Source organism: Candoia aspera, chromosome 5 (genome assembly GCF_035149785.1).
Source record: "Candoia aspera isolate rCanAsp1 chromosome 5, rCanAsp1.hap2, whole genome shotgun sequence".
In the NCBI taxonomy this organism is placed as follows: domain Eukaryota; kingdom Metazoa; phylum Chordata; class Lepidosauria; order Squamata; family Boidae; genus Candoia; species Candoia aspera.
In genome coordinates this window covers 86,653,471-86,679,212 of record NC_086157.1, presented here as the reverse complement: position 1 = coordinate 86,679,212, position 25,742 = coordinate 86,653,471, and the positions used below count along the sequence as shown (strand labels likewise).

Sequence of the window (25,742 nt, the reverse complement as noted above, 5' to 3'; positions counted from 1 at the left end):
AACTAAACAAGGGGGAAAGCAGTTAAAATACATGTGAAGTATCTTGAAATTTGAAAGGGGATAATTTGGGCATTTCCCGGGGGTAATGGAGTAATTTGTAATTGTTTGTGAGTCAAGGATCCAGTTTGGACTGCCACTGCCAAAATGCTTGTGTAAAACAGAGTGTGTGTTTTTGTGGGGGTAATGACATAATTTGAGACTGGGAAAGGGGGTAATTGGGTCAAACAGTCTAAGACCCATTGCAGAAGATGGCTAGAAAAATTTTGGCTAAGCATGACAACTTTGGGAAAGACATCCAGAGCCTCAGATTTTGTGAAATCCAACATACATTTTCACAAACACAAACCAGCAGCTTTCAGAAAATACTTAAAGCTGTGTAGCATTAGCCATTCTAGTCGGACATCAGCTAGTGAAAATATTCTCAGCATGGAGATAAACAAAGCTTCCTAATTAAAAGGATAGGGACAGGTCCAGTTCAAAGAATAGTAATCCAAGTGCCACAGTTGTACAGAGATGCAGAAAGTCTGCTGCAACCTGGCTGGGTTTTTCCAAGATAGACAAGATTTAACCTGGGCCTACAGGACTTTCTACTCATCTAGTGTCTAGCAGTCTGAAATGTTAAATATAGCAACATTAGATTTTATACCAAAGCTTGATATAAAAGGAATATTAAGACTGAAATGTAGCAAGTAGAACTTCAGTGCTATATGCAAGGAGCACATTTTAAACAACCCCAATCCTTACAGAATAAAGTCTAAACAAGGAATAAACTATTTACAAGACACTGTACTGATGACTGATAGCTTCAGAAATTTTCATTTGAAATATTGCAACTTGTTTAATAATTAAACAAATGCAGCTTTATTTTCAAGAGTTTCTAGGCTGATTTAAAAAAATAACTACCATACACACTTTATTAATTTGAAATGATTAATTTCATAGTGGTTGCATAGTGGAGTATTTTATCTTCTCAGCCAGAAACTTATTGCTGGAATATTAGCATTCCTATATATGAATGCTTCCAACACTTAAAGTCTGCTTAGTGGCAGTGCAAACTTAATTTTGTAAAATCATGTACTGGCTATCAAGAGGGAGAAAAGCAGCACTGCAATCTACAGTATATCTGTACAGGCACTGAAAGATTCTCCCCCCAAAGCAAGCATATATAAAGAGGAGTACAAAGTTACCTTATATGGAATCAGACTACTAATCTATCTGGCTCAGTGCTATTTATTTTAACTAGTAGCAACTTTCCCAGTTTCAGGCAAAGGAACACCTCCCACCCCTGAAGATATTTCTAGTTTTAAAAAAAGGTATTTCTATCAGGAATCCCTATGCCCCCCTTTTCCCCCTCACCCCATGAGACAATGGCTTTGTTAAATAACCCTATACATTTCATCTTGAAATCCTGTGTATGTAAGGTAACTTCTAAAGTATATCTAACCTGAATAGTAAAGCAACAAGGAAAACTTGTGCCTCCTGAAAACTGCTTATTTTCAATTGAAGACAACTCTGATTAGAAGTCATGCAAAATCCATAGCCTCAATAGCTCAAGTGTGCTTATAGAAAATCCACCATGTATTTACTTCCTTCATTTATGTGGCTAAGAGCAAAAACTTGTATAAACCTACTTAGAAATAAATCCTTTTGATTCAGTATGTGCAGCTTATTGTTTGATACAGGACTGACGCCTTTCTCTGTTGCACAGCATATAGCCAGTCAAAATTTGGCACCCCATCTATGGCAGCGATCTGGAATTAAGCCCAAGAGAAGGGCAGAATTTGGAAATGAGCAAGTTTTTTTAAGCAAACTGGGTGACAATTCCTTTGCATCATAGCAAAACACTGCATTGCTTAAGGTTTTCCATTCATCAGCTTTTTATACAGTACATGTCATCCCACACTTAAGTAGCTTGCTAATCAACATGTCACGACATCCTTTGTTAAAAGCTTTTCTTTTATGAATTTTACAAACTGGCTCTGTCAAGGCTCTGTAAGTGGTGTACAAAAGCAACAGCCACAGTCAGTACAATAATAACAGTAACCTACAAGAACAGAAATAAAATACAAAATTATGGTAAAAAAATAATACCATATTCCTGGCACTAGGAGCTCTACAGCAGTCAGTTCCAAAAGGTCTTGCGGAACAGCTAAGTTCTTATGAGCTTCTGGAGGGCCAGGAGAACAGGATCCAGCCTTACCTCGTGAGGCAAGCTGTTGCCAAGGACGTCAGCCTCTATTGTCCAGAGCAGTGTTTCTCAACCTTGACAACTTTAAGATATATGGACTGGCTGGGGAATACAAGGCTGGCTGGGGAATTCTGGGAGTTGAAGTCCACATATCTTAAAGTTGCCAAGGTTGAGAAACACTGGTCCAGAGCATTGTCACAATCGATCAAGGAAGTTACCCAATCAAAACATGACTTAAGATTAGTCTATTAAGATTTGTTCTTGACGAATTCATATGGATCTCTGATAATTACTGCACTGTTTTCAGTTGGGATAAACAGTTATCCTTTGATGTTATTAAAATCAGGTTCTCTAACAGACAATATAAGAAGAAAAAAAAAACTGGCTAACAAGAACACAGAGAACTTTAAGGAATGCATTCATTTGTAAAATGTTCCAACTGTCAGAAGAGTCCAAGTGAGGCACAACTCATTACAGGAAGTATTTTTTTTCCTATGATTTTTTCCTAGATTTCTAGCTTTTTTCCTGATAATTAGAAACAAAAACAAAATAAATTAATATACAATAGCTGTAGGTCAGTATCCCAAAGAGATGTGGCGTTTTTTCCCCCTTCCCTAATTCTTAAGTTAGCTGATGTTTTTTTTTTCTTCTCACTGCAGTTCAGGTGTCCATAAACAGTTAATATCACTAATACAATTCAGAAAAATCATGTTAATATTTCTATAAAAATAACCTTATTTTTTATATTTTTCAAAGATTAATGACTCTGAAAAAACCCCAATTTTTCCTAAATTTACAGGGACCAAGAAAGTTATGCTCAGATATGAGATGGCAGGCAAAGTATCGATCTTCTTCTATCGTGGGCTTCTACCCCGCAGCTATTGTGTAACAGCCGTGCACCATAATCTTGATCCAGAAGGGTAAACCAGGTTGGGGAAGCTGCTTTCTACACATCTGACCTCAGAGGGCCTGCCTGCTGATAATCTTTCTCAACTGATCCAACTTATCTTCTTTCAAAGCATTTTGGACAGAAGAAAAGAAGCTGAAGTAATGCTGAAAGTTATGCGTCATAAGGAGCACATAAGCCAGCAGCTCCTTGGTCACGAGGAGGTGATGGATATAGGCACGAGTGTGGTTTTGACAGCAATAGCACGGGCATCCATTTACTAAGGGATTAAAATCATCCTGGTACCTAAAAGAGAAAAGCGCATTCACAGATAAGAAGGAAGTAAATCTCCACTCAGCTAAGCCTTCATTTTGGGCACAGTGAGGCAACTCTAAAAACTAACTATATATCTAATTGCTGAAAATAGCATGCACTCTTAATGATCACTGCCATTATCACCATTATATACCATTATCCATATACACAGTACTTCACAAAAGATGTCAGAACAGGTCCCAGGTTTCAGGAGCTTACCATCTAGAGAAACACTGGCATATTTTGCTGTAATATTGTGGGTGAAATGAACAACTGACATTAGATCAGTTGACAAAGGGCTTATCAGATAAAACAACCCCAATGTTATGGAACATAAAAACATGTGTTGTCATGATCCATATAAAGAAAAAATTTAGCAAGTTTTAATTAGTATTACAATAGTAGGTATGTTCTTATTTATTTATTTATCTAATCTGTCACCACCCATCTCCTCCCACCAGAGGGACTCTGGCAGTTTACAACAAAATAATCAGTAAAACAATAAATATACCATACAATTACAATATATAAAAATACACTATATAAAATACCATTACAAACAGATAACAATAAAGTCCAGATGGCTATGATCCAATTCAGTCCATGTGTGTGACAAGCACTCTAGGGCACTAGCCATCCCCAAATGTGACTACTCCCCTCCCCGCTCCAAGCCAGGCGGCAGAGACAAGTCTTCAGATTCCTCTGGAAGGCCAGGAGCGATGGGGCTAACCTCACCTCCAGGGGTAGGATGTTCCAGAGGGTGGGAGCTACTGCAGAGAAGGCCTGCCTCCTGGAGCCCCCATTCCCTTACCGATGGGGTCCACAACATGCCTTCTCTTCATGATCAGGTGGGAGGGGTTGACATAATGGGAAAGAGGCGGTCCCTCAGGTAACCTGGCCCCATGCCATGTAGGGCTTTAAAGGTGATAATGAACACCTTGAATTGGACCCAGAATAAAACTGGTACTCAATGCAGCTCGCAAAGTAGAGGTGTTATATGCGCGCTTCTAGGGGCACCAAAGATAGCCCATGTGGCTGCATTCTGGACCAGCTGTACCTTCTGGATACTCTTCGAGGGTAGCCCCATGTACAGCACATTGCAATAGTCTATATGGGAGATAACAAGGGCATGAGTGACTGTTCGAAGGGCTTCCTGATCCAGAAAAGGGTGTAACTGGTGCACAACACGAAGCTGCGCAAAGGCTCTCCTGGCCACAGCTGCCACCTGCTCTTTGAGCAGGAGCCATGAGTCAAAGAGGACCTCCAGATTACGCACCAGGTCTGTCTGAAACAGTGCAACCCTATCCAGAACCACAGATGACAAGTCCCAGATACAGAAGAGCCATCAACCCACAGCCACTCCATCTTACCAGGGTTCAGCTGAAGCCTGTTGTTACCCATCCAGACCCCTACAGCCCTCAGGCACCGAGAGAGGGCAGTCACAGCTCACTTACCTCACCTGGGATCGAGATGTACAATTATCATCAGCATATTGATGATACCTCATCCCGCTGTGACGGATTTTCTCACCCAGCGGTTTCATGTAGATGTTAAAAAGGAGTGAGAGAGAACCGAACCCTGCGGCACCCCACAATGGAGGGGTCGAGGGTCAGATCTCTTGCTCCCTATCACCACCGATTGGGACTGGCCCTGGAGGAAGGAGGTAAACCAGTGCAAAACTACGCCTCCCACCAACTCCCTGAGCTGCCCCAAAAGGATACCATGGTCAATGCTATCGAAAGCCACTGTGAGGTCAAGAGCAGCAAGGATGGATGCACTGCCACCATCCCGCTCCCACCAGAGATCATCCATAAGAGTGACCAATGCCGTTTCCTTCCCATATCCAGGCCTGAAACCTGACTGAAAGGGGTCCAGATAATCCGTTTCATCCAGAACCCTCTGGAGCTGCAATACCACCACTTTCTCAATCACCTTCCCCCAAAAGGGGAGGTGGGAGACTGGATGAAAATTGTCCAGTACAGTAGGGTCCAGCGATGGTTTCTTGAGGAGGGGGTGCACCAGCGCCTCTTTAAAGGCAGTTGGGAACACCCCCTCCCCCAAGGAAGTATTAACCATCGCCTGGACCCAATCTCATGTTATCTCCCGAGCTGCTTTCACCAGCCAGGAGGGACATGGGTCTAGATGACAAGTGGTGGCATTTACTGTCCGGAGAATCCTGTCCACTTCCTCGGGTCCAACAGGATCAAACTGTTCCCAGATAACTAGGTAAGTACGCTCCCTTGGTACCTCCACGAACCATGCCTCATGCTTGGAGTCTAACTTGGAGCAGATCTGAGCAATTTTATCCTACAGATCCTCAGAAAACTCCTCTGCATGGCCCTGTAGGTGGGTCACTGGGCCCACCTTCCCCAAAAGGTATCGAGTAATTTTAAACAGGGCCGTGGAGCAGCATTCTGTGGATGCGATAAGAGCAGAGAAGTATTGACGCTTTGCCACTCTTATCGCCACAAGGTAGCCCTTAATAGCAGCTCTAGCTTGTGTTCAGTTGGATTCAGTCTTTGACTTCCTCCAGCAGCACTCTAGACGTCCCTTAACCCTCTTCAGAACCCTCAGCTCTTCCGTGAACCATGGGGAGTGTCGGGTTCGATGGGGCAAGAGAGGCCACACAGGCGCAATCCTGTCCAAGGCCCCGGCCGCCTCCCTATTCCAGGCAGCAGCGAGGGCCTCTGCTGGACCGTGCAGCAGACCCTCAGGTATAACCCCCAGCTCCCTCTGGAACCCTGCTGGGTCCATTAGTTGCCAGGGGCGGACCAATAGAATAGGTCCTGCCTCCCTGTGGAATGGGGTGACATAGGAGAATCTCAAGGCCACCAGGGCGTGGTCTGATCATGACAATGGGGACAGCTGTTACTCTCCCCTCAGGTCACATTGCCACTGCTCTGACAGGAAAACCAAACCCAGGGTGAGACCACTGTCTTGAGTTGGGTCCCAAATAATCTGGGACAGGCCCATGGCTGCCATGGTAGCCATGAACTCCCGAGCTGTCTCCGAGGCCCGCCCCAGGGACGGCAGGTTGAAATCCCCCAAAACCATAAGTCTGGGGAACTCCACCGCCAGCCCCAAGACGGCTTGCAGCACCTCAGTCAGGTATGTTGCTATGCAGCAGGGAGGCTGATACAGTAGCAACACTCCCAACTGTTCTTGGGAACCCAACTTGAAAAACAGGGTCTCACAGCCGGCCACTTGTGGAGCAGTGCCCCTGAAGGCCACTAGAGACTCTTGGATTACTACAACCACCCCTCCTCCCATGCCCTGGTGTCGTGGCTGGTGCCATACCGTAAACCCGGCTGGGCACATTTCTGAAAGGGGCACCCCCCCCTTCAGGGCCCAGTCAAGTCTCGGTAATACACACCAGGTCTGCCCCCTATTCGATGATCAGATCACATATGAGGGGGGCCTTGTTGTTAACCGACCTGGCATTCAAAAGCAGCAGCTGAAAGCCAGGGCCTTGATGGGTCTGCTGTCCAGAGCCTGGGTCTGAGCACAGAGGGCCGGAACACACCACCGGTAACAAACACTGGGGGCATCTTCCCCAAAGATGGCCTGCCCTCCAGCTCCCACCATAGCATCCCCTACCTGTCACCACCTCAATGATATGACCTGCCCTACAACCCCCGGAGACTCCAAATCCATCTAGCCCCACTCCTGGACCTCTGGAGTCTCTAGTTTGAAATCCACTCACACACGCTCCATCCACTCACACACCCTCCATCCACTCACACACCCTCACACATACTCAATTATCCACAGGTCAATGGTAGGTACTCCAGTGCACCAGCTCATGCTCTTGGCACCATCAGGACCCAGCCATCACCAACCCATTCACTATTCACTCACTATGCCCCCCGCTCAGCCTCTCTCACTGGTCAGCAAGGGGGCATCTCATTCACTCCCTCTCACCTCCTGTCTCTCACTCACTCACTCACACCATCAAATACTCCCAGAGTCCCCCCTTTGTCTCTCACCCCCAGGTGGGAGTCCTCACTTGCACTGGAGGGGCCCCAAAAGCTGTCCACCGTCTCTGGGTAGGTTGGGAGGGGATGGCCAAGTTCTCAACTCCAGGCGCACTGCTCCTCACCACCAAGGCCTGCCACACCAAGGTCCATTGTACCAACTGGGTCCGCTGTGATGCTATAGTCCATGGCACTGCTAAGGTTACTTGCCCCCATTGCTTTGTCCAAGGGGTCTGGCTTTCTATATCAATTATTGCTGCTATCTGTACTTCACTAGTTTTATTCAGACTTATTTTTGAGAATGGAGCTCTAGGCATGAGCCACACTATATTATGCCATTGTATTGCCCACTGGTCCCACCTGCATGGAAAAAGTATGAAGTGGAACGTTTACTGACTTTTCCTGGGAATTGCCATATATATGTTTGGCATGTTGGGTTTTTTTTCCAGATCTTTTTTCAGTACATGATTAGAGCAGCACCAGGGTAGTGGAGGACAAACAACAAGGCAGAACCAGCAAGTATGACCCTCCTGTCTTCTAAATAATGTCACTCACATGGAAGAAAAGCACTCTGAGAAAGCTACACTATGTTATTGACATTATAAGAGATCCATACAAACAGATTGTTAAGCAGGTAGTTGCAGAAACATCATGATGTAATACTTATAAGATCTGTTGACCTCATAAAATTATATGGCCCAACAGATCATATAATAGGACAGTTAAGGATGCATGGGTGTCCCAAATTATAAATTCATCCCCCTTGACCTGGGTATCTCAACCTTAGCAACTTTAAGATGTGTGGACTTCAACTCCCAGAATTCCCTAGCCTCTAGGAGTTGAAGTCCACACATCTTAAAGTTGCTAAGGTTGAGAAACCGTGCCCTAGACTGTCTAAAACACAGCATCAAAACCCAAGCCACTAAAAAATGCTATTTTTTAAAAATGGCTGTGATCTAATTTGTCCTTGGCCCAGACATACATACAGTTCTAAAAGCATCAAAAATATTTAGTAGCAAATAGGAGACAAGATACTTATTCAATAGCAACTAAGAATTAATAACTATTGGTCATCCTGCAGAATTATTGGTCAGCCATGGCTTGACTCAAGACACAATAAATTCATATGCAAGACAACTTAATAGTTCCTTTACATTCAGTGGGACTTGTTATCAGATAAGCAAATACAGCAGGAATGGGCACCCTTTTGACGATTAGGGTTTGCATGTAATGTGTCTGAGATCATGCAAAATTTGCAGGGCTAAGATTTTTTCGGAGAAAGATTGTGAATTTGTCTCTTTAAATGTTAAGCCTACTTTAGGGCTTAAACTTCAATTTTTGAATGTTTCCCATCTGAAATTGGTAAGAAACCACACTAGTAATTTTCAGCAACTTTTGTCAGAAGTAGCTCTCAAGATGGCAAAGAAAAGTGGTAAGGTGGGAAATATTGGGCAACCACCTGTTTATGAAATCAGCCCCACTGTGTTCAGGAGAACGTATTCCCCAATTAATGCAAAGAGCATTATAACATTACTTGGGACCAACCCATAGGAGAAGCTGACATTTTAAATAAACACAAACCAACATACTTCTTTTCTTTCAGATATATTTCAAATGAAGTCATTTCTTGAGCTTCACTGCATGTTTCATTTTTTGTTTCCTTATCAACTTTCCTCACTTCTGTTTGTCCATTTTCTTTTATAACTGCAATAAAGGAAAAGTTCATACTTAAAGACTATGGGACTGTTCAATGCCACTGTGGATTTAAAATGTTTAAATAATTGTCACAAAATGCTCGAATCAAACAAATCTTGATACTCACAAGGGAATAAAACTGTGAAAGGAGGCAAACTAGTAAGATGAGAGCTTGAAATTTAAATGGCTGTGCTTCTCATTCTTTTGTAACTCTCTATCCACTCAAAATAAGCAATACAACATTCTAACCAAATTTTATTAAATGCAATGTGCAGTTGTACTTATTTGTTATTAAAACAGAGTTCACATTCTGTCAGTTTGCTCTTATGTTTTAAATCAGAAAATTGAGGTTAAGCCATCAAGGTAGTGATAATTTTAAAGGGGAAAAAGCCCTATATTTCAGATGTAACCATCTAGCAGGATGAAACTTTCATATAATCATTGGGAGGAAAGCTACAAAATACTTGGAAATCCTCTTCATCTTTTTAAAATTCTGAAACTAGATTAGGCATTTGTGTATACTTTAATAAGATGCAGAGACTTGACAGCTTGTCTTATAATGGTGGGCAAAATAATATTTATTCTTTGCACTTTACTGTAGAGTATGTCTGACTAGTCAAATTGTGAGCAGCTTCTCAAAACGGTGATAAAAGATATACTTGTCTGATCTGAGTTGTCAAGGCATGAAAATCCTCAGCCATTAAAGAATATCCTCCACTGCTTTTTTTTTAATTCTCATACTTGCTCTATTTGTGAATGGCAGTAGTTTCACTGTTTTAGAAAATACTTACATTTTAAAAAAGTACCATCCTTAAATGTCCTTTATCAATCTATGTATTTCAGGTTTGAAATCCAAAGAACAAGGAAACAAACTCTGTGTGTGACTCTCGTTAAAGTGTGCAGTTTCTGGAAAAAGTATACAATCATCAGTAAGGCAAAGCCTTACTGATGATTGTAAACCGCCTTACACTTGATTGTAAACCACCCAGAGTCCCCTTTTCAGGGGAGATGGGCAGTGATGGAAATTTGAAATATAAATAAATAAAGCCGAAAAATGTTTTAAACAGTGTTTTGGTTTCTACAACCATATTGGGTTGAACTGAGGAATTATTTAAACTTTCTGATTTAAAATGCAAATCATCAGCAAAACATTGTTTTAACAAACTAACTGGGAGGGGTTGTCCATTATTCATCGGTATCTGTCAATCATGAAGGCACTGGGGTGATTTACATTATTTGCATAATGTCATTACACAAATGATGCAAATTAGGACACGTGCATTCATTTACATCATTTATGTGATGAAATTATTACAGTAATTGTGTAAACTGTTGCAGAACTTTAGTTCACTGAATGCAAAATCTGTTGTGCTGAGATCTGCTAAAGTGAGGTTTCACTGTAAATAATAGTGGTCTTAACAGTAATCTTAAGCCTCAATTGGAAGCAGCACTTATAACAAGTTTGCTTACAGTACAACGGAACAGAAAGGAGAAGGTGATTAACAACATAATCTTGTGCATGGCAACTCGGAAGGACGTTATACAAAAGAACAGGTGTACAGATTGTAATCTAAGAAGCATAAAACCCATATTATCCATTTTTTATTCAAATATCCATGCACACAGAAGATTATCAGGACAAATACCTGCTGATTCAGGATTCAGTTGATAATCATAGCTGAAGGACAAAGCACAGCATCGTTCTGTCACCTGATAAGGAAAACAACTCTCAAAAATATCTATTCCTCTTTTAATGCACTCCAGGACTTCATCTGGCTTACCAATACCATGGATCAGTCTGCAATAGACAGAAATAAAAAGCCATTTTAAAGTAATAACTGATACAGTTTATTACAATCTATTTGTTTCCCATTCTATTCATATACTGCTCTCCAATTTTACCTTAAAGTTCTGAGTTATACTTACAATAATTATGCCTAATAATGAAGTCATGTAGACATTTATAACTACTCCCAAACAACCAACAAATCTGCTGGGTAATAAGTGAAGCATGTCCCGTAAAGCCTGACAGAAGTGGAAGGCCTAAATGCCTTAGGATTTGCATCCACTGATTTATCAGAATTCCAAAACAGCCTTGCCCCAAAATTAAGAAGCAGACGAGAAAAGCCTTAAGAGGTAACATATGTAAATATTTACTCTTTGAACCAAGCATGTTGTATAGAGCATTCTTCCAAAGTGGGAGGCCTCCAGAAGTATTGTACTTCTTCTGAAAACCTTAATATAGCTAAACATAGGAAGACTAGATGGAAATTCTGGGAATAGAAGCACAAGTCATCTGAAGGGCACTTGATTAGAAAAAAACTCCTATAAGGATCTGTAAGTTACTAACCATATCTTGAACACTGCATCTGAAATAGTAGTTGAATCCACCAAATTTAATCCAAACTTTCTCTACAATGTAAGAGGGAAGATGTAACATAAGGACTACTTTCTGTTTCTAAGTCATTCAACACTTCACAATAGATTTCAAATTGCCTTGCATCCCAACCATCAGATGGACATTTTATTTGACCCATGACAGCAACTATTTATTTAGTGGCACATTTGAACCGGTAATGATACTTGTGACAACCAAGAGACAGTGCTTTTAATTTCTTTCTTATTTCTTAAACATGCTAGTTTTGCCTGTTGCTGGTTCATGATATATGTTCCCTTTAAAGGAAAGAAAATGGAATGAACACTCTCATAGACTCATCATGAAACCCTGAAGTATACATCATACTTATGTGTGTGATGTGGCCCTAAGCACTCCAGTTGACTCCAGCATCCTCAGATTTTGGATGGTGATGTTATTTTTCCAAAATAAAGGAAGATAAAATTCAACCGCTTGGGACCATTTTTTCAGAGGGGATTTTAATGACATTACTGCACTACCAGAAGGCCTCTGTGTCCTCCTGAAAGGATGGAAAGCTGCACTAGGTCCCTGGCATTATTACACCATTACAGAACTGTATTTGATGACATAAATACTATTATAACATATGGAGCTTCTCAAAACTAAGGATGCATAAAAATGTACCTGAGAGTCAGTTTGATCTAATGGTTAAGGTGCTGGACTAGAAGCAAGGAAACCAAAGTTCTACTCTTGCTTTGGCACGGAAACTAACTGTGGGACTTTGGGCTAGTCATCTTCTCTTAGTGCTTGAAAGAAGGCGATGGCAAACCACTTCTGAAAATGTTGTCTAGACTTGTCCATGAAGTCACCCTGAGTCAAATCTGACTTGAAGGCAAAAAAATAAAATGAACACACCCATTTATCCAATTACATTCAAACTCAGGGGGGAAAGAGAATGGAATTTGGGATCCCATTATTTGTGATTATTAAGTTTGAGATTATTACAGTGTCATTAATACTGATGTATGCATTTATACATTCTTTTTGTTAATCCATTTAGCACCATAAAATCATTAATTTTTAAATTACCAGTGTCAAACGGTACTAGTATTTTTCTACTATTGTAGTACTACTTCAAATTGACAATGTAGCCCCAATCAAAAATACATTCTGAGAATTGCAGATCCTTATTTTATGAAGCCATCTGCAAACTGCACCAATCTTCAGTAAAGAATCTTGCCAACTGAAGCTCTGAATATTTACAGTATTTATTTGATTTGATTTAGGCACTGCCTGACTCCAAAATGACTCTGGGTAGCCCACAGTATCAAGCAAACAAGAAGACAGAAAACACAGTACAATATAAATAAACAAGATAGCATCTGATCAATCAATACATAATATGAAAATAATACAGTCAGGATAAAAAATCTAAAAAATAAAATGTACAAAGACTCATCCAACAAGGGGGACCCATCTATCCTACCCCAAGTGTGATGGTTGCCTTATTCCCAAAAGAACACAGACTCACTAGCCAGGGCTAAGGATTTCTGGTTTATTAGGAATAGAATGCATACATGAAGAAAGACGGGAATGAGCACATGGCGTGCGAGGTAGCCGGTAAATACCCGCGGTGCGGACCTGATCCTTCCCCACCCCCTATTGTCCCAAAGTCCTGATCCGGAGTCTTGATGGGCGATCAGGGGGCAATTCTGGAGTCTCGATGGGCGATCAGGGGGATTAGCGCTGATTACCTCTCTCCTCTTCCTGTGTCCGGAACAGGTGTGTCCCCCGTGGTAATGCAGAGATGTCAGGGAGATAGGATGATGGCTTCTCGGGTCAGGGCAAAGGTATGGCTCCTTTGTCCTTTATTTGTATTTGTCTTTCAGTGCTTATAGGATTAGCACTGATTCTTTCCTCCTTCCTCCCCTTCCCCGGAAAGGCATGTTCCCCGTTGTAATGTATGTATACATTGCAACGGGGGACATGACACCAAGGCCTGGGAGAATAGCCAGGGATCAGCCTGGGAAAACAACATGTTTTCCAGCTTTTAACATTTGTGTGTGTTTTTACATGTAAGGAGAACAAGAATTGGGCTCAACCTTTTGGAATGAGAACATTATCAGACCAAAGAGTTGTCTAGTTCAGCTTCTAATCCTATTGTTCAATGCTCCTTACAGAGAACTCAATTCTCTATTATTTCCCTCAAAAGTCTTTCAAAAATAAGCTAAATTGAATTACAAACACAGCTTGCCTTTCTCCTGGTAAAGTGGTCACCTCTGCATTAGCTATCAACTTTGTTCTCTCAGGTCTTGATAAAGATACAAACTGTACTAATAATGAGGGACAACAGTATGCCTATCAAATTTTGCAGGCATCATCCTATTTTTAATAAGTATCTTAGATTGCTATTAGAAAGGCTGCAGTTAAGGAACTACAAATGTGTTCTTATTTGTGTAATTGTTTTGTTAACAGAACGTAATTATCCAGGAAGCTTAAAAACCAAGTTAGTTTATATAGTTGTCAGCACATTACTCCTGTGGAGAGCAAAATTGCTACTTCTTCTTTGTCAGAGCTGCCAGCTGAATTTAGAGTCTGGCATCCCTGTGTCTAATAATAGTGCAAGAAGCTTGGTTAATCCAGCTACATTTTCAAGTCCCAAGGGAACATTTTTGTGCATGCTGTTGGGAAAACATTGTTTGTATTTGAAAAAATTTTGGGCACAAGCAGCTCATGGTGATGTAGAAAATATGAAAGTGAAATGTGCAAAATACCAATGCTATGATTTATCCTTCTTGCTTAGGTTTGGTTTTGCATGACCACAAGAGAACTCTGAAAAGGAAGTACGTAGGGGTGTGTGTGACAGAACGTAAGCTTTAAAATATCCCCAAAACAACAAATACTTCCAAAAATGGCCATTTTATTACTTCCAAAAATGGCCATTTTATTACTTCCCAGCATAATCTTGGGTGCTCTGGAGCATAAAACAAAAGGGTGGGGGCAGCTCATGCAGCATACATCAGCTGTGAATTTCCAAAGCATTCTTAAGTTACCAAAATATAATTTTCTAACAGTATATAACACAGTATCTCATCATACATTTACAAAATGCTTTGTGTTTGTGCGTTTTCAGAAAGCCATCTAAGTGCCACATTATGTATGTGTAATGGAATGTGAGAATGACCTTGGAAGGGGGCAGGGAGAGATGCTGCCTAGAGAAGAACGGGAGATTTATATTTTCAGACTTGCAAGATTCTGTTAATGTAGCCTAACAATAAAGTAGAAGTAGCTAATCTGGTTGTGGTTCCTGTCTGGTTTACCTGAGAGGGCTGACATCAATCTTGCAAGTCTGAAAGTACAAATCTTCTGCTATCCCTTTTTACTGTCTGATCAGTTACGGCAGATCCTTTCTAAGTTCCTTTCTCTTCCCATTACTCAGTTGTGGGCTCCTCTCCCTTTTATTTGATCGTTCCCTAGGCAGCATCTCTTCCCCCACTCCTTTCCAAGGTCATTCTCACATTCCATTACAGAATGCTTCGTTAAAAATTCCATTTAGCTCTCACCTTGGTTTATCTTCTGGCAGCTCAGTTGTAACTGAGGATAAGAGCTCTAATTTAGTCTCCTTAGTCATGGTATTTCCCTGAAAGCTATCCAATAGGAATCCAGCCACCGGTCTTTTGGCAGTCTCCCTGGCTGATCTTAGTCTTTCTTCCAACACATCTCCACCTTCAATAACTCCAATCATCAAACTCTGTTGCAATTCCTGGTATGGAAGAAAGTTATAAATGTAACATAAATACATCCTTTGACTCAACAGATTTCGGATCAAGTCTGAACGGAAAGTAGTCTAAATCTGCTTTCCTGCAGATTGTTGCACCAGTGATATCACCAATAACATAGTATAGGGAGAGCAAAGGACATATGACTTAAAATAAGCTGGTATTTATTTTTCTTCTTCTTCTTCACCCCCATATCTAACTAAAATTAATATGATGATCTTAGACAATACTTTAAATACACATGTGATTCATAGTCCTATTATTGATGGCTTTTGTTAAGGCTATGATTTTTTAAGTGTTGACTACTATCCTCCTATCAGGTTGAAATTTTCTTCTGTCAGAGACCATGTACTTTTCCCATTTAGGTCTAGACTGCCGCTCCTTATGAAATGTATGGTGATTAAAGATTTCTGAGCATTATTTTTCATACCTGAAGATTAAACTATTTTTTTTCTTTTAAAAGACCGAATGACCAACACTAGAGCAATTTTTATTTGTTTTGGAAAGACAGTGCATGTATTAGTTTCTCAATGCATACATTAAAGTTATTTTTTCATTATTATCAGCCTTGATGCCAACACAAAGATAGAAACTCCATATGAAATTTATTTTGTATTATTATTTTTAATATTTATTGTAAGCTTCCTTGGGCTTTGTAAAGGCAAGATATAATCACTTTAAATAAAATGATATACATAGATTCTGATACAGAAATAAAGTCTCCATGTGAGAAACTGAATGGCTCCTGTTAGGTTTTTTGTTTTTTTGCAAAGAGGTTTGTGGAAGCAGAGCACAGCAACACAGCCTTAAAATAATCTGGTTTATCAATATAAAATTAAATTAATAATACAAAGGGAATGAATCATTATATTTAGTCCTATACAACAGAAAAGAACAACGAGAGAAAGATAAAAAGACAGTGTATTTTTTCTGTTCTATAGATTTCAGAAATACAGGACTTGTCAAACACAGTCCAGGAATTCTGCAACCTATGTTTACCAAACTGTCTAAAAATTAGGAAGTAACTATGAGTATACCTCAAAAAGATTTACACTTACTGGAGAATTTTCTTGCAGCTGTAAACATTCGTCCAAAAAGCACAGCGATCGATCTACAGATTTCTTGGCTTTCTTTTTGGAGATGTCTCCTGAAATAGTGTCTCCATCTGACAGGCACTGGAACCAGTCTGGCTGAATAACCTTTTGCATGTCCATGAATTTTGATGCTGTGAATTCTTTCCGTCCTCTATTGTTCCATATAGATACAGTCTGTCAGAAACAAGGAAAGAGAAAATTGGGTGATTCTGTGCAGAACTTCAGTATCTCTCCTTTGCTAAGGCCTGACTATCATTTCTTCCTTTTTTATTCTATGCCTAAGATTTTACCTCTCTCAATGTAAAACCAAAACTACCTGTTTTCTCTTTTCCCATCTCAGCAATCGCAACAATTAATACTCCATTTTTCTCCATCTTGTCTAATAAATGAAGAGTGTGTGATCTTTTCTTCTCTAGCTTCCCCATCCTACATAGCCTGAAGGACTTCTGTTCTTCCTTTTATCCACTGCTTCCCTCACTGCTTGAAATTGCATTATAGAAATGTCTGTAATGTTAGTTGGTTCAAACCTCTCCTCACAATGCAATTTTTCTTTGAAGCCCAATTCCCATTCTCTGTTACAGCATTCCTCAATTTGATGCTTTCCAGATATATTGCGCCAGAACTTCCAGATTTTCCAACCAACATGAAAGATATAATCTGGAAGGGACTTCCAGGGAAGGAATGGTGGACTGAAGACAGTTCCGCGAAAAGAGCTGACGACTGCGACGGAATAAAGAGCCAGCAAGTAGACTGGCTCTTCGATAATTCCTATCAGGACAAGGAGAGGACTTGAGATTGCCCACAAGTGCTCCTTGCAAGGGGACCGTAAGACTGTGGTCTCCAGCAGGTTTAAAGTGCTGGGAGGTGAGGGAATAGGCATCTTGCTCAAACCGCAGTTGGCACATTTAAAAGGACACCAAGTTTGCATATTTCATTCTTTAATCACTTTTGGAAATTGCTTGTTAACTGCTTTTCAGCTATTAGGAGCCTCTGGATCAACAAGTTTTACAGCACCAGGTGAGTTTCCTTCAATCCTTAGTGAAAGAAGTTTTAACTACAAGTTTAAGAACTTAAAAAAACTTTTTGGGGAAATTAAAAAGGGTGATTAAAACTTTGATTTTAGAAAGTTACAAATGGAGTAAGTGTCCAGATAAATTTGAAATAAGATTTTGGAATTAATTATAAAGACCCCTTCCTGTGGGAAAATGCTTTTGTTTTGATTAAAAAAAAACATAGTAAGACTTTAAAAATAGGAACTAAAGGGGCTTCCAGTGGGAATGGCGGACTGAACGACTGTGCCCATGGGTTTAGCAGGCAGAGCTGACAACATGGTAACTTTTTTCGGGCTCAGGAAGGTTTTCCTGAAGCCCAGAAATGTTCTCCAGATAAAGGAGAATACCTGAAATCATCCCATCTGTCCTCCACATGGTTGCTTGCAGCCAGAAGATCACAAACAGCGTTTCACGTTCGACAGGCAAGAGCCAGCTGGGAGGTGGGGATTTCATCACCTTCCAAGCAATGCTGTAGCCTTAAAGGCACACTAAGACCGGCCACCCCATTTCTAAGTCACCAATTTGTTTTTTTTTTTAACCACTGAGCTGTCGATCGGAAGGTCGGCGGTTCGAAACCGCGCGGCGGGGTGAGCTCCCGTTGCTCGTCCCAGCTCCTGCTCACCTAGCAGTTCGAAAACATGCAAATGTGAGTAGATCAATAGGTACCACTTCGGCGGGAAGGTAACGGCGTTCCGTGTCGTCATGCTGGCCACATGACCTGGAAGTGTCTATGACAACGCCAGCTCCATGGCTTAGAAATGGAGATGAGCACCGCCCCCTAGAGTCGGATTCGACTGGACTTTACGTCAAGGGAAACCTTTACCTTTACCTACCCCAAGAGAGGCTTTGTACAGCGAGGAGAAGTTGGTTCTCTTGTTGCTTAATGTTATTTTTGGGATTACTTTTTTAAAAAATTCTTCTAAGTTTTGTATTTCATTTTCCTTCCAAAGAATATTCCAAAGATTGAGAGTAAACAATTGTCTTCCTGTTATTATTTTTGAATTAAATTTGAAGATACAGCATTTTCCTACAGGTTGAATCGGCTGATTTGAACCTTCAGCTTTGTTTTCACTTTCCCTTGAAAACTGTCTGTTATCTCACTTTCACTTCATGTAAACACACTTTGGAACTCATATCTTTGCTGGCTAAGCTCCTATGGGGCACCATAATCTTCGGCATGAGACATGGAAGATTTCAAACAGATTCTTTCTGACTTCCACCAAGTTTTTAAACAGATCTCTTCTGACTTCTATCAAGCTTTTATGCAAGATATCCAGGACATTGTGGAAAATATTAGATCTAAAATGTGCCATCAGGTTGGGGATGTGGAATGAAATTGAGGAATTTAAGAGCAATAGAAAGGTATTTTCAAAAAGTGAGATTGGGATTTTTATCAAAATGCTGGATGAAGACTGGATAGTGGAGTTGGAGAAATCTAAGGGAGAGAGTGAAATTGATCTCCTGGTGGAATGCCATGAAAAGAACCTGGAATCTTTGAGGGGGGCAGGTGGGCTGTTTGATTCTTTCAAGAGAAAAGCTCTGTGTGCATTGTGGGGATATGTAAATGCTCTGGTTTATTCTGAAGTGGGATAAGCATTAAAGAATGTTTATCTGGTTTGCTTCAAGAATCTGATTGATGATACTTGCTTTTAAAGATTTGGATTTACTGTTTTGAATTGTCTTTTGGGGGGGTTATTAAGATTAAGATTATTAAAACTGTTGTATTAGGGTTAAAGAATGTTTATCTGGTTTGCTTTAAGGATTTGATTGATGTTATTTGCTTTTAAAGAAATGGAATTGTCCTAACAGCCAGGAACCACGCTGAGACAAGGAATAGGTCTCTAGTGTTTTATTACTGCTACATAACAGAAAATCCTAACAAACTGAAGAAGCATGGGAAACACCCAGACATATAAACCCCAAAGGCTAAGGCGGGCCCGATCTGTGTCTCTTCGAATGGATACCTAATTCCTCAGTACTACGCATGCGCTTTACAGCCTGGATGGGAGGCCCCTGCTCGCCATCCTTACTCATGACAGGAATTACTGTTTTGAATTGTCTTTGTTTTTTGGGTTTATTAAGATTGGGATTATTAAAATTGTTGTATTATTAAGTATAATAGCAGACAACTTATGTGCTTTTTAATTTGATTCTTATTATAGTAGACAGAAATGTATAGAATAGTGGTAGGAAGGGAATAATTAAATAGGTGTTATCTTTTGGAGGGGAGAAAGATGTTTAGGAGGTTTATATGAACTTTTTCTTTATTTTAATATAAGGGGGAGGAGTAACCGTACTTAGTGATTTTTATTGTGTGTTAAAGTGGAATGATTTATAGAAATAATGTGGTGTTTCAATTTAATATAGAGTAAGAGATTGATTATGGAAATTATTGTATATCCTTGCTGTTAAAAGTCGGAAGCCGCATCTTTTTGTAAATTTGAAATTTTTTTCTCTTGTGTTTCTGCACCTTTTTAGTTTTTTTCTTTCTTTGTAGTTTTTTGTTTTTCTGTAGTTTTTATTCTTCTCTTGAAACTTAATAAAATTTACTATAAACAAAAATTTGAACTAGAGGGAACTAGAGATTACAATTAAAGGAGAACACTCAAACTCAACTTGCAATTACAGAATGAAGCAAAATATTTTAACATTGGGCATATTGAAGGATATTTTTGAACAATGGACCCAAAAGTTAATTTTAATAGTGTCTGCCTCTATAGATAGACTGTGTTTAAAAGATGTTGTGGAAGAGGAACAAGTTCTACCTGACAAGATCAAGACTGATTTGAAAGTGGATTTAAAAATGACAGGCTATAAGAATAACATGGAAAAAGATGGACATACAAAAGAAACTGGCTGTCTTAATAATTAAAAGGGATATACAAATAACAAACCAAGAGAGTGACCAGTGTAATTTTCCTATATTGGATTTACAAAAGAGGCTTGTTAAAGTTTTGAAGAATTTTGTGAGAAGGGACAAAGAAAAAATGAAAAGCAATCAAGTTCTACGACTTTATTTGAAGTAACTGTAATCTTTAATAAAATTACTATAAAAAGAAAAAAAGAAAGGTATCATCTGGAAGGGATAATTGTCTTATGGATACTGCACTATAAGAAGCCCAAGCACATGTAACTTAACTCTATTTGTTTCCCCAAGTTCTAGACTACAGTGTTACCTTGTACTTCATATCAAAGCTGTCATGACTCAGGGCATATTAGAATTAGAATTCAAAGTCATCTGCAGATAATTAATGAATGTTGATAGGCAGTTGTACTCAACAAGACTTCTTTGCTATAGCTGCACCTGCTGATTCATAATTTTCAAGACATTCAATTAATTTAAGCATTGAGACATCAACTGATCAGATCAACAAGGTTCTGGTCTTCTGGATAATCACTTCAGCAATTACCATTCCTATTAATTTTTCCATATATAACATACCAGGGAAAAAGGAGTTCCCTTTCAGTATACGTGATGTTTGTCTTACAAAATCAGAACCCAGGTCAACACTCAGGATTGTTCCACTTTGTTTGTTTGCTTGCAATCATGTTTCTCTGTGACAGGCTGTGGCAGGGGGTGTTTTCCCTATGCGAAAGCCCTCTAGGTAATGGTTACCTCTCTCAAAAAACAACCTGAACAACTTTCTCTGTACATCAGAAAGTCCATCTTAGCTAGGTAGGGTATACTGCTTGAGTAAGAGCATGTGCAGAGCATGCTTCTTGCACAAAATATGTTCTGAGAGAGTTTAAACACACCTTTGGTCAGCTGCTTAATAGCTTCAAGGACATAAACAAACTTGTATCTTTAATATTTATAAACCAGTATAAAAAGGCCACACTAGAGTAGATCAACATCAGATCACAGCAAATAATCAAATTCCCACATGGAAGCCCACAAATTGATGCTTTGTAGTTATAGTTGCAATGTGAACTAATACTGAAAGAAACTCAGTATCTCATCTAAATTGGAAAACTGAAATGCATTTGAATTTCAATTACTAGATTCTCAATTACTTTAAGCAACCATTATGAAAGAAAAGCATTTGGAAACAATGTGCTAATACTGACTTTAAAAGGGTACGTGATTCTAAAGAGGTATTTTTCCTGTCCCCTGATTTTTAGCCATAACTCCCTTGCTATTATAATTCTGATTTTCACAAAAATAAAATAAAATAAAATAAAATAAAATAAAATAAATAAAATAAAATAAAATAAAATAAAATAAAATAAAATAAAATAAAATAAAATAAAATAAAATAAAATAACAAAACAAAACAAAACAAAACAAAACAAAACAAAACAGTCATTTATCTGCTGCTGCCACTACTACTATTGTTCCTTAAAAATATTTGGGAGGGGAGTGAATAGCTGAAGACTGAAAAGTCACTAAATGCTCAAGTTCACCATACCTTCATGCTATTGTAGCCGTGAGGGGAGCAAACAGCAGGGTCTTGAAGGGAACAATATAATATAGATTCTGGCATACCTGAGTACAAAATAAAATGTTACCTTTAATATAGAGACTATGAAACTTTTTCTACTATATTGAATATAGCAACCGCCCAAAGTCCCTCTTTTGGGGGAGATGGGCAGTAATTAAATTTGAATAATAAATAAATAAATACTGTATTGTACCATTTATTCTTTTTGAATAAACTGTTAAGAATCAAGTCTCAAGAACCTATAACATTCAACTGATCATCTCTATTTACCTTTCAGGACAATGTAGGAGAAAAACTATGTTAGTTTATGGTAACAAAAAATCAGGAGGAATCTGGTAGCAACTTTTCCAAGTAATATTTTAAAAAAAAAAGCAGAAGCTTTCAGGAGCTGAAGCTCGCTTCATCAGATGCCTAGAATGGCTAGACTGACAATATGTGATATAGGATTTAAGGATTTAAAATTTAACAATGAAAGTGAAGAAGCCTCTCGAATCTACATACTATACAGACTACAACCAAAGATTACGTTATACTTATTCCAAGTAACTCCTAAGCCATCTAATCAACAACCTTTACAAGAAGCAAAAGTCAATCACCAATACCATTTCTACCCTGGAATTTCAAATGGATTATGCCTTTACCCCCCTCATAATAATTTAAAACCCAAAGCATAACTCCTGGATCATAACTGATCAGAAATTAGTACACAAAGGTTGCCAAACGCATGCCTTATGGGGGTTGTCCATAAAGAGAACTAATTCTAATTCCTGGGACTCAGTTCCCTAGGCTGTCAAATGAGAATGCCACATTTCTTGATTTCACTTACAGAAAAAAGGCACTTTCTTTTGGAATGTCAACTAGCAACACTGCAAGAGAACATCAGAATTTCTTACTGATTCTCTTGCAATCAGAATGCAGGAGACTTGCTATTGCTCCCACCATACGGGTGGAGAATTAAGGGGACAATTAATTCCTGCTTGTAAGGTAAGTATTCTAAGAATATCACAAAATGTGTAAATGCCATTGCAGTCTGTCACAAAATCCCCAATAATAAATAGATCAGTATGTTATTGGTTATTAACTATGAAGCATAACGCATATTGCTGGATTCTGAAGCTTTCTGATGGTACTACAGGTAGTCCTTGTTTAACAACCACTTATTCAGTGACCATTCAAAGTTATGACAGCACTAAACAAGTAGTACTTATGACTAGTCCTCGTAGTTGTGGCCATTGTAGAATCCCAGTGGTCACATGACTGCAATCTGGGTGCTTGGCAATCAGATTGCAATTATGACATTGCAGCTTCCTGCAGTCATGCGATCGCAATTTGTGACCTTCATTGCTGGCTTCCGACAAGCAAACTTCCAACAAGCAAACCTTTGGGTTGTACGGCAGTTGTGCCCATTCCTGGACTAGGAGGCTCTACTCACTGTCACTCATGCCCTCATGACCTCCCATTTGGACCACTGCAACGCACTCTACATGGGGCTGCCCTTGAAGAGCATTTGGAAGCTTTAGCTGGTACAGAATGCAGCTGCCTGGGTTGTAAACAGTGTCAGCTATTCCGCATATGTAACACCACTGTTTCAGGAGCTGCATTGGTTGCCAGTGTGTTTCCAGGTGCAATTCAAGGTGCTGGTTGTCACCTCTAAAGCCCTTCATGGCTTGGGACCAGGTTACCTGAGGGACCGTTTTTTTCCCAGTTGTTTCTACCTGTCCAATCCGGTCCGGCAGGATGGGCATTCTCCGGGTCCCGTCAGCCAAGGAATGTCAGCTGGCAGGGTCCAGGAGACGTGCCTTTTCTGCCGTGGTGCCTGCCCTCTGGAACATCCTTCCTCCTGAGATTAGGATAGTCCCAACCCTTTTGGCTTTTTGGAAGGCCTTGAAGACCTGGCTTTGTGCCTAGGCCTGGGGCCCTGAGTGTGCGAAGGGCCCCATGGTTGTGCTAACACTGATGGATTTTAATATCTCTTGGCTGTATTTATGTTTAATTTTCTGTGTTGTTTAACTGCTTGACTGTTTTTTTATTATTGTTAGCCACCCAGAGTCACTGGTCTGAGACGGGCGGCTATATTAAATAAGTAAATAAACAAACAAACTCACTCAATGGGGAAGCTGGCAGTGATGTCACACTTAATGACAGTGTGCAATTCACTTAATGACAGCAACCGGAAGTGCTGGAACTGCCGTTGCTAAATGGCAGATACATGACGTTGCACTTTGCGACCACGTTGCTTAGAGACAGAAATTCCAGTCCCAATTACCGTTGTTAAGACTACCTGTAGTACGTTTGTTCTGATCTACAACTGTAATGCAGTCTTTATCAATATTTATATCTGATTTCATTATCAGTCATAATTATGAGTCTTTTGTACAGGGATTTCTTTAAAGTTAATTACACAACAGCACCTATATTTTCACAATCTGATTATCTGCATTTATCCCATGTGCATATGAACAACAGAAAACTGGATCTGCAGTGCTGAACATCAATTCCAGATGTGCATGAAGCAATTTTTTAACAGAAACAATGATCGGAGCTGGAAACCTCCATATAAAGCAAGGAGCCACTATGCGTAAAGAGGCTGTATGCAAAGCCCTTAATTCTGTGAAACGTTTAATTAGAGAGTACTATACTGCAGTCTAAGCTATACCTATCAATGGATTACTGTATCATTATGCCATATATAATTTATAACACTCTATTCCAAATTGTTTTCAATGTTATATTAGGAACACACATTAACATAATTTTAACTCTGATTTTATTGTAAACTGCCCAGAGTTCTCCTCTCTTGGGGGAGATGGGCAGTAATAGAAATTTGAAAAATAAATAAATAAATACACAAACATGTTCCATTAATCATGAAACCCACCCCTGCAGTTTTACCTATGAATTTTCCAATTCCTTGTTTATATTCCTGCAAGACCTCCTGAAGATCTGCTCTGCATCCAAACAGAAAAACATATCAGATAGGCAACTACAATTCATGCATTTTAGACACAAATGGACAGTATGTAAATAAAGCAGTTTGCAAGACATCTCGGCTTATGAATTCACTGAAGTGCTAGGTGATGACTGCTCAGCCACTGACTCCAGGACAACTCTAACCACAAAGAGACCCTAAGGTCTCTGACTATTCAACAAATACCTTGGTTCTAATATAGCTGAGGAACTATAATGCAAAGTGCTTCTCAAAGTGCACAAACTGCTTCCCCTTAAGTGACTACTGTTGATATACATGAACAGTAAACGAAATAATTATGCAACTTAACACTAGTATGTAAAACCATTGTAACATTTGTATCTCAGGCTGCAATCCTATAGCCAACTGGAAAAAGACTTGAAAGTGAGTCCTGTTGAACTTAAAGGGGCCTATATTTGCACAAATAGGACAGCACTATTTGAATATAATTCTATCAGTACTGCAAAAATTAAAAAATATATGAAACTTTTTCTTAATCTGTTCAGTCGTGTCTGATTCTCGTAGACTGACTGGACAAGTCCCTGCAGTTTTCATGGCAAGGTTTTTCAGAAGTGGTTTGCCATTGCCTCCTTCCTAGGGCTAAGAGAAAGTGACTAGCCCAAGGTCTCCCAAGAACCCTTGCTCTCCTGGTTTCTAGCCTGATGCCTTAACTACTACACCAAACTGGCGCTCATATAAAACATACACATATCTAAAAAGAAATCAGAATAAAGCCTGCATTTGTCTCACCTATTTTACCTACAAAGTCTGAAATTGCACTCACAGTGTTGTAAGTGGAATCTGGGCAACCACAGGAACACCTTGAACATTCTGTAGAGTATCATACGTCAGGTGTGGTGCTGATCCCATTTTGGTATAAAGCAGACATCCTGGAATTTCCATAGATTGAACCCCTTTCTTGCCAAGATTTGTCATTGTCCCAAGGCGACAGCCATCAACTATTTTGCAGAGATTTAATTTCATCTTCATCAA

At 39.7% G+C, this 25,742-nt stretch overlaps 1 protein-coding gene across 2 annotated transcripts; it reads right to left on the bottom strand.

Annotated features, from left to right (window-relative positions):
* Positions 1 to 1,938: 1,938 nt before the first annotated feature.
* On the bottom strand, positions 1,939 to 25,742 carry QTRT2 (queuine tRNA-ribosyltransferase accessory subunit 2). Of its 2 annotated transcripts, none has more exons than XM_063305677.1 (8): positions 25,534 to 25,742; positions 24,674 to 24,729; positions 21,749 to 21,825; positions 16,252 to 16,461; positions 14,978 to 15,177; positions 10,705 to 10,856; positions 8,953 to 9,067; positions 1,939 to 3,380 (listed from the first exon to the last, which is right to left on the bottom strand). In XM_063305677.1, exons 1-8 carry the CDS (start codon positions 25,737 to 25,739, stop codon positions 3,149 to 3,151), a joined length of 1,248 nt encoding a protein of 415 aa, XP_063161747.1. In that variant the 5' UTR covers positions 25,740 to 25,742; the 3' UTR covers positions 1,939 to 3,148. The 2 variants fall into 2 exon arrangements, with proteins under 2 accessions (XP_063161747.1, XP_063161748.1); XM_063305678.1 differs by having other exon boundaries at positions 24,674 to 24,724; positions 25,534 to 25,735.

Excerpts from the sequence above, each read along its gene's own strand:
- QTRT2 (XM_063305677.1), bottom strand. The coding sequence starts at position 25,739 with ATGAAGATGAAATTAAATCTCTGCAAAATAGTTGATGGCTGTCGCCTT. Across the intron at positions 21,826-24,673 it reads AGGAATTGGAAAATTCATAG|GTATGCCAGAATCTATATTA; the intron begins GTAAAACTGCAG and ends TTTTGTACTCAG. Across the intron at positions 15,178-16,251 it reads AGCTGCAAGAAAATTCTCCA|GAATTGCAACAGAGTTTGAT; the intron begins GTAAGTGTAAAT and ends CTTCCATACCAG.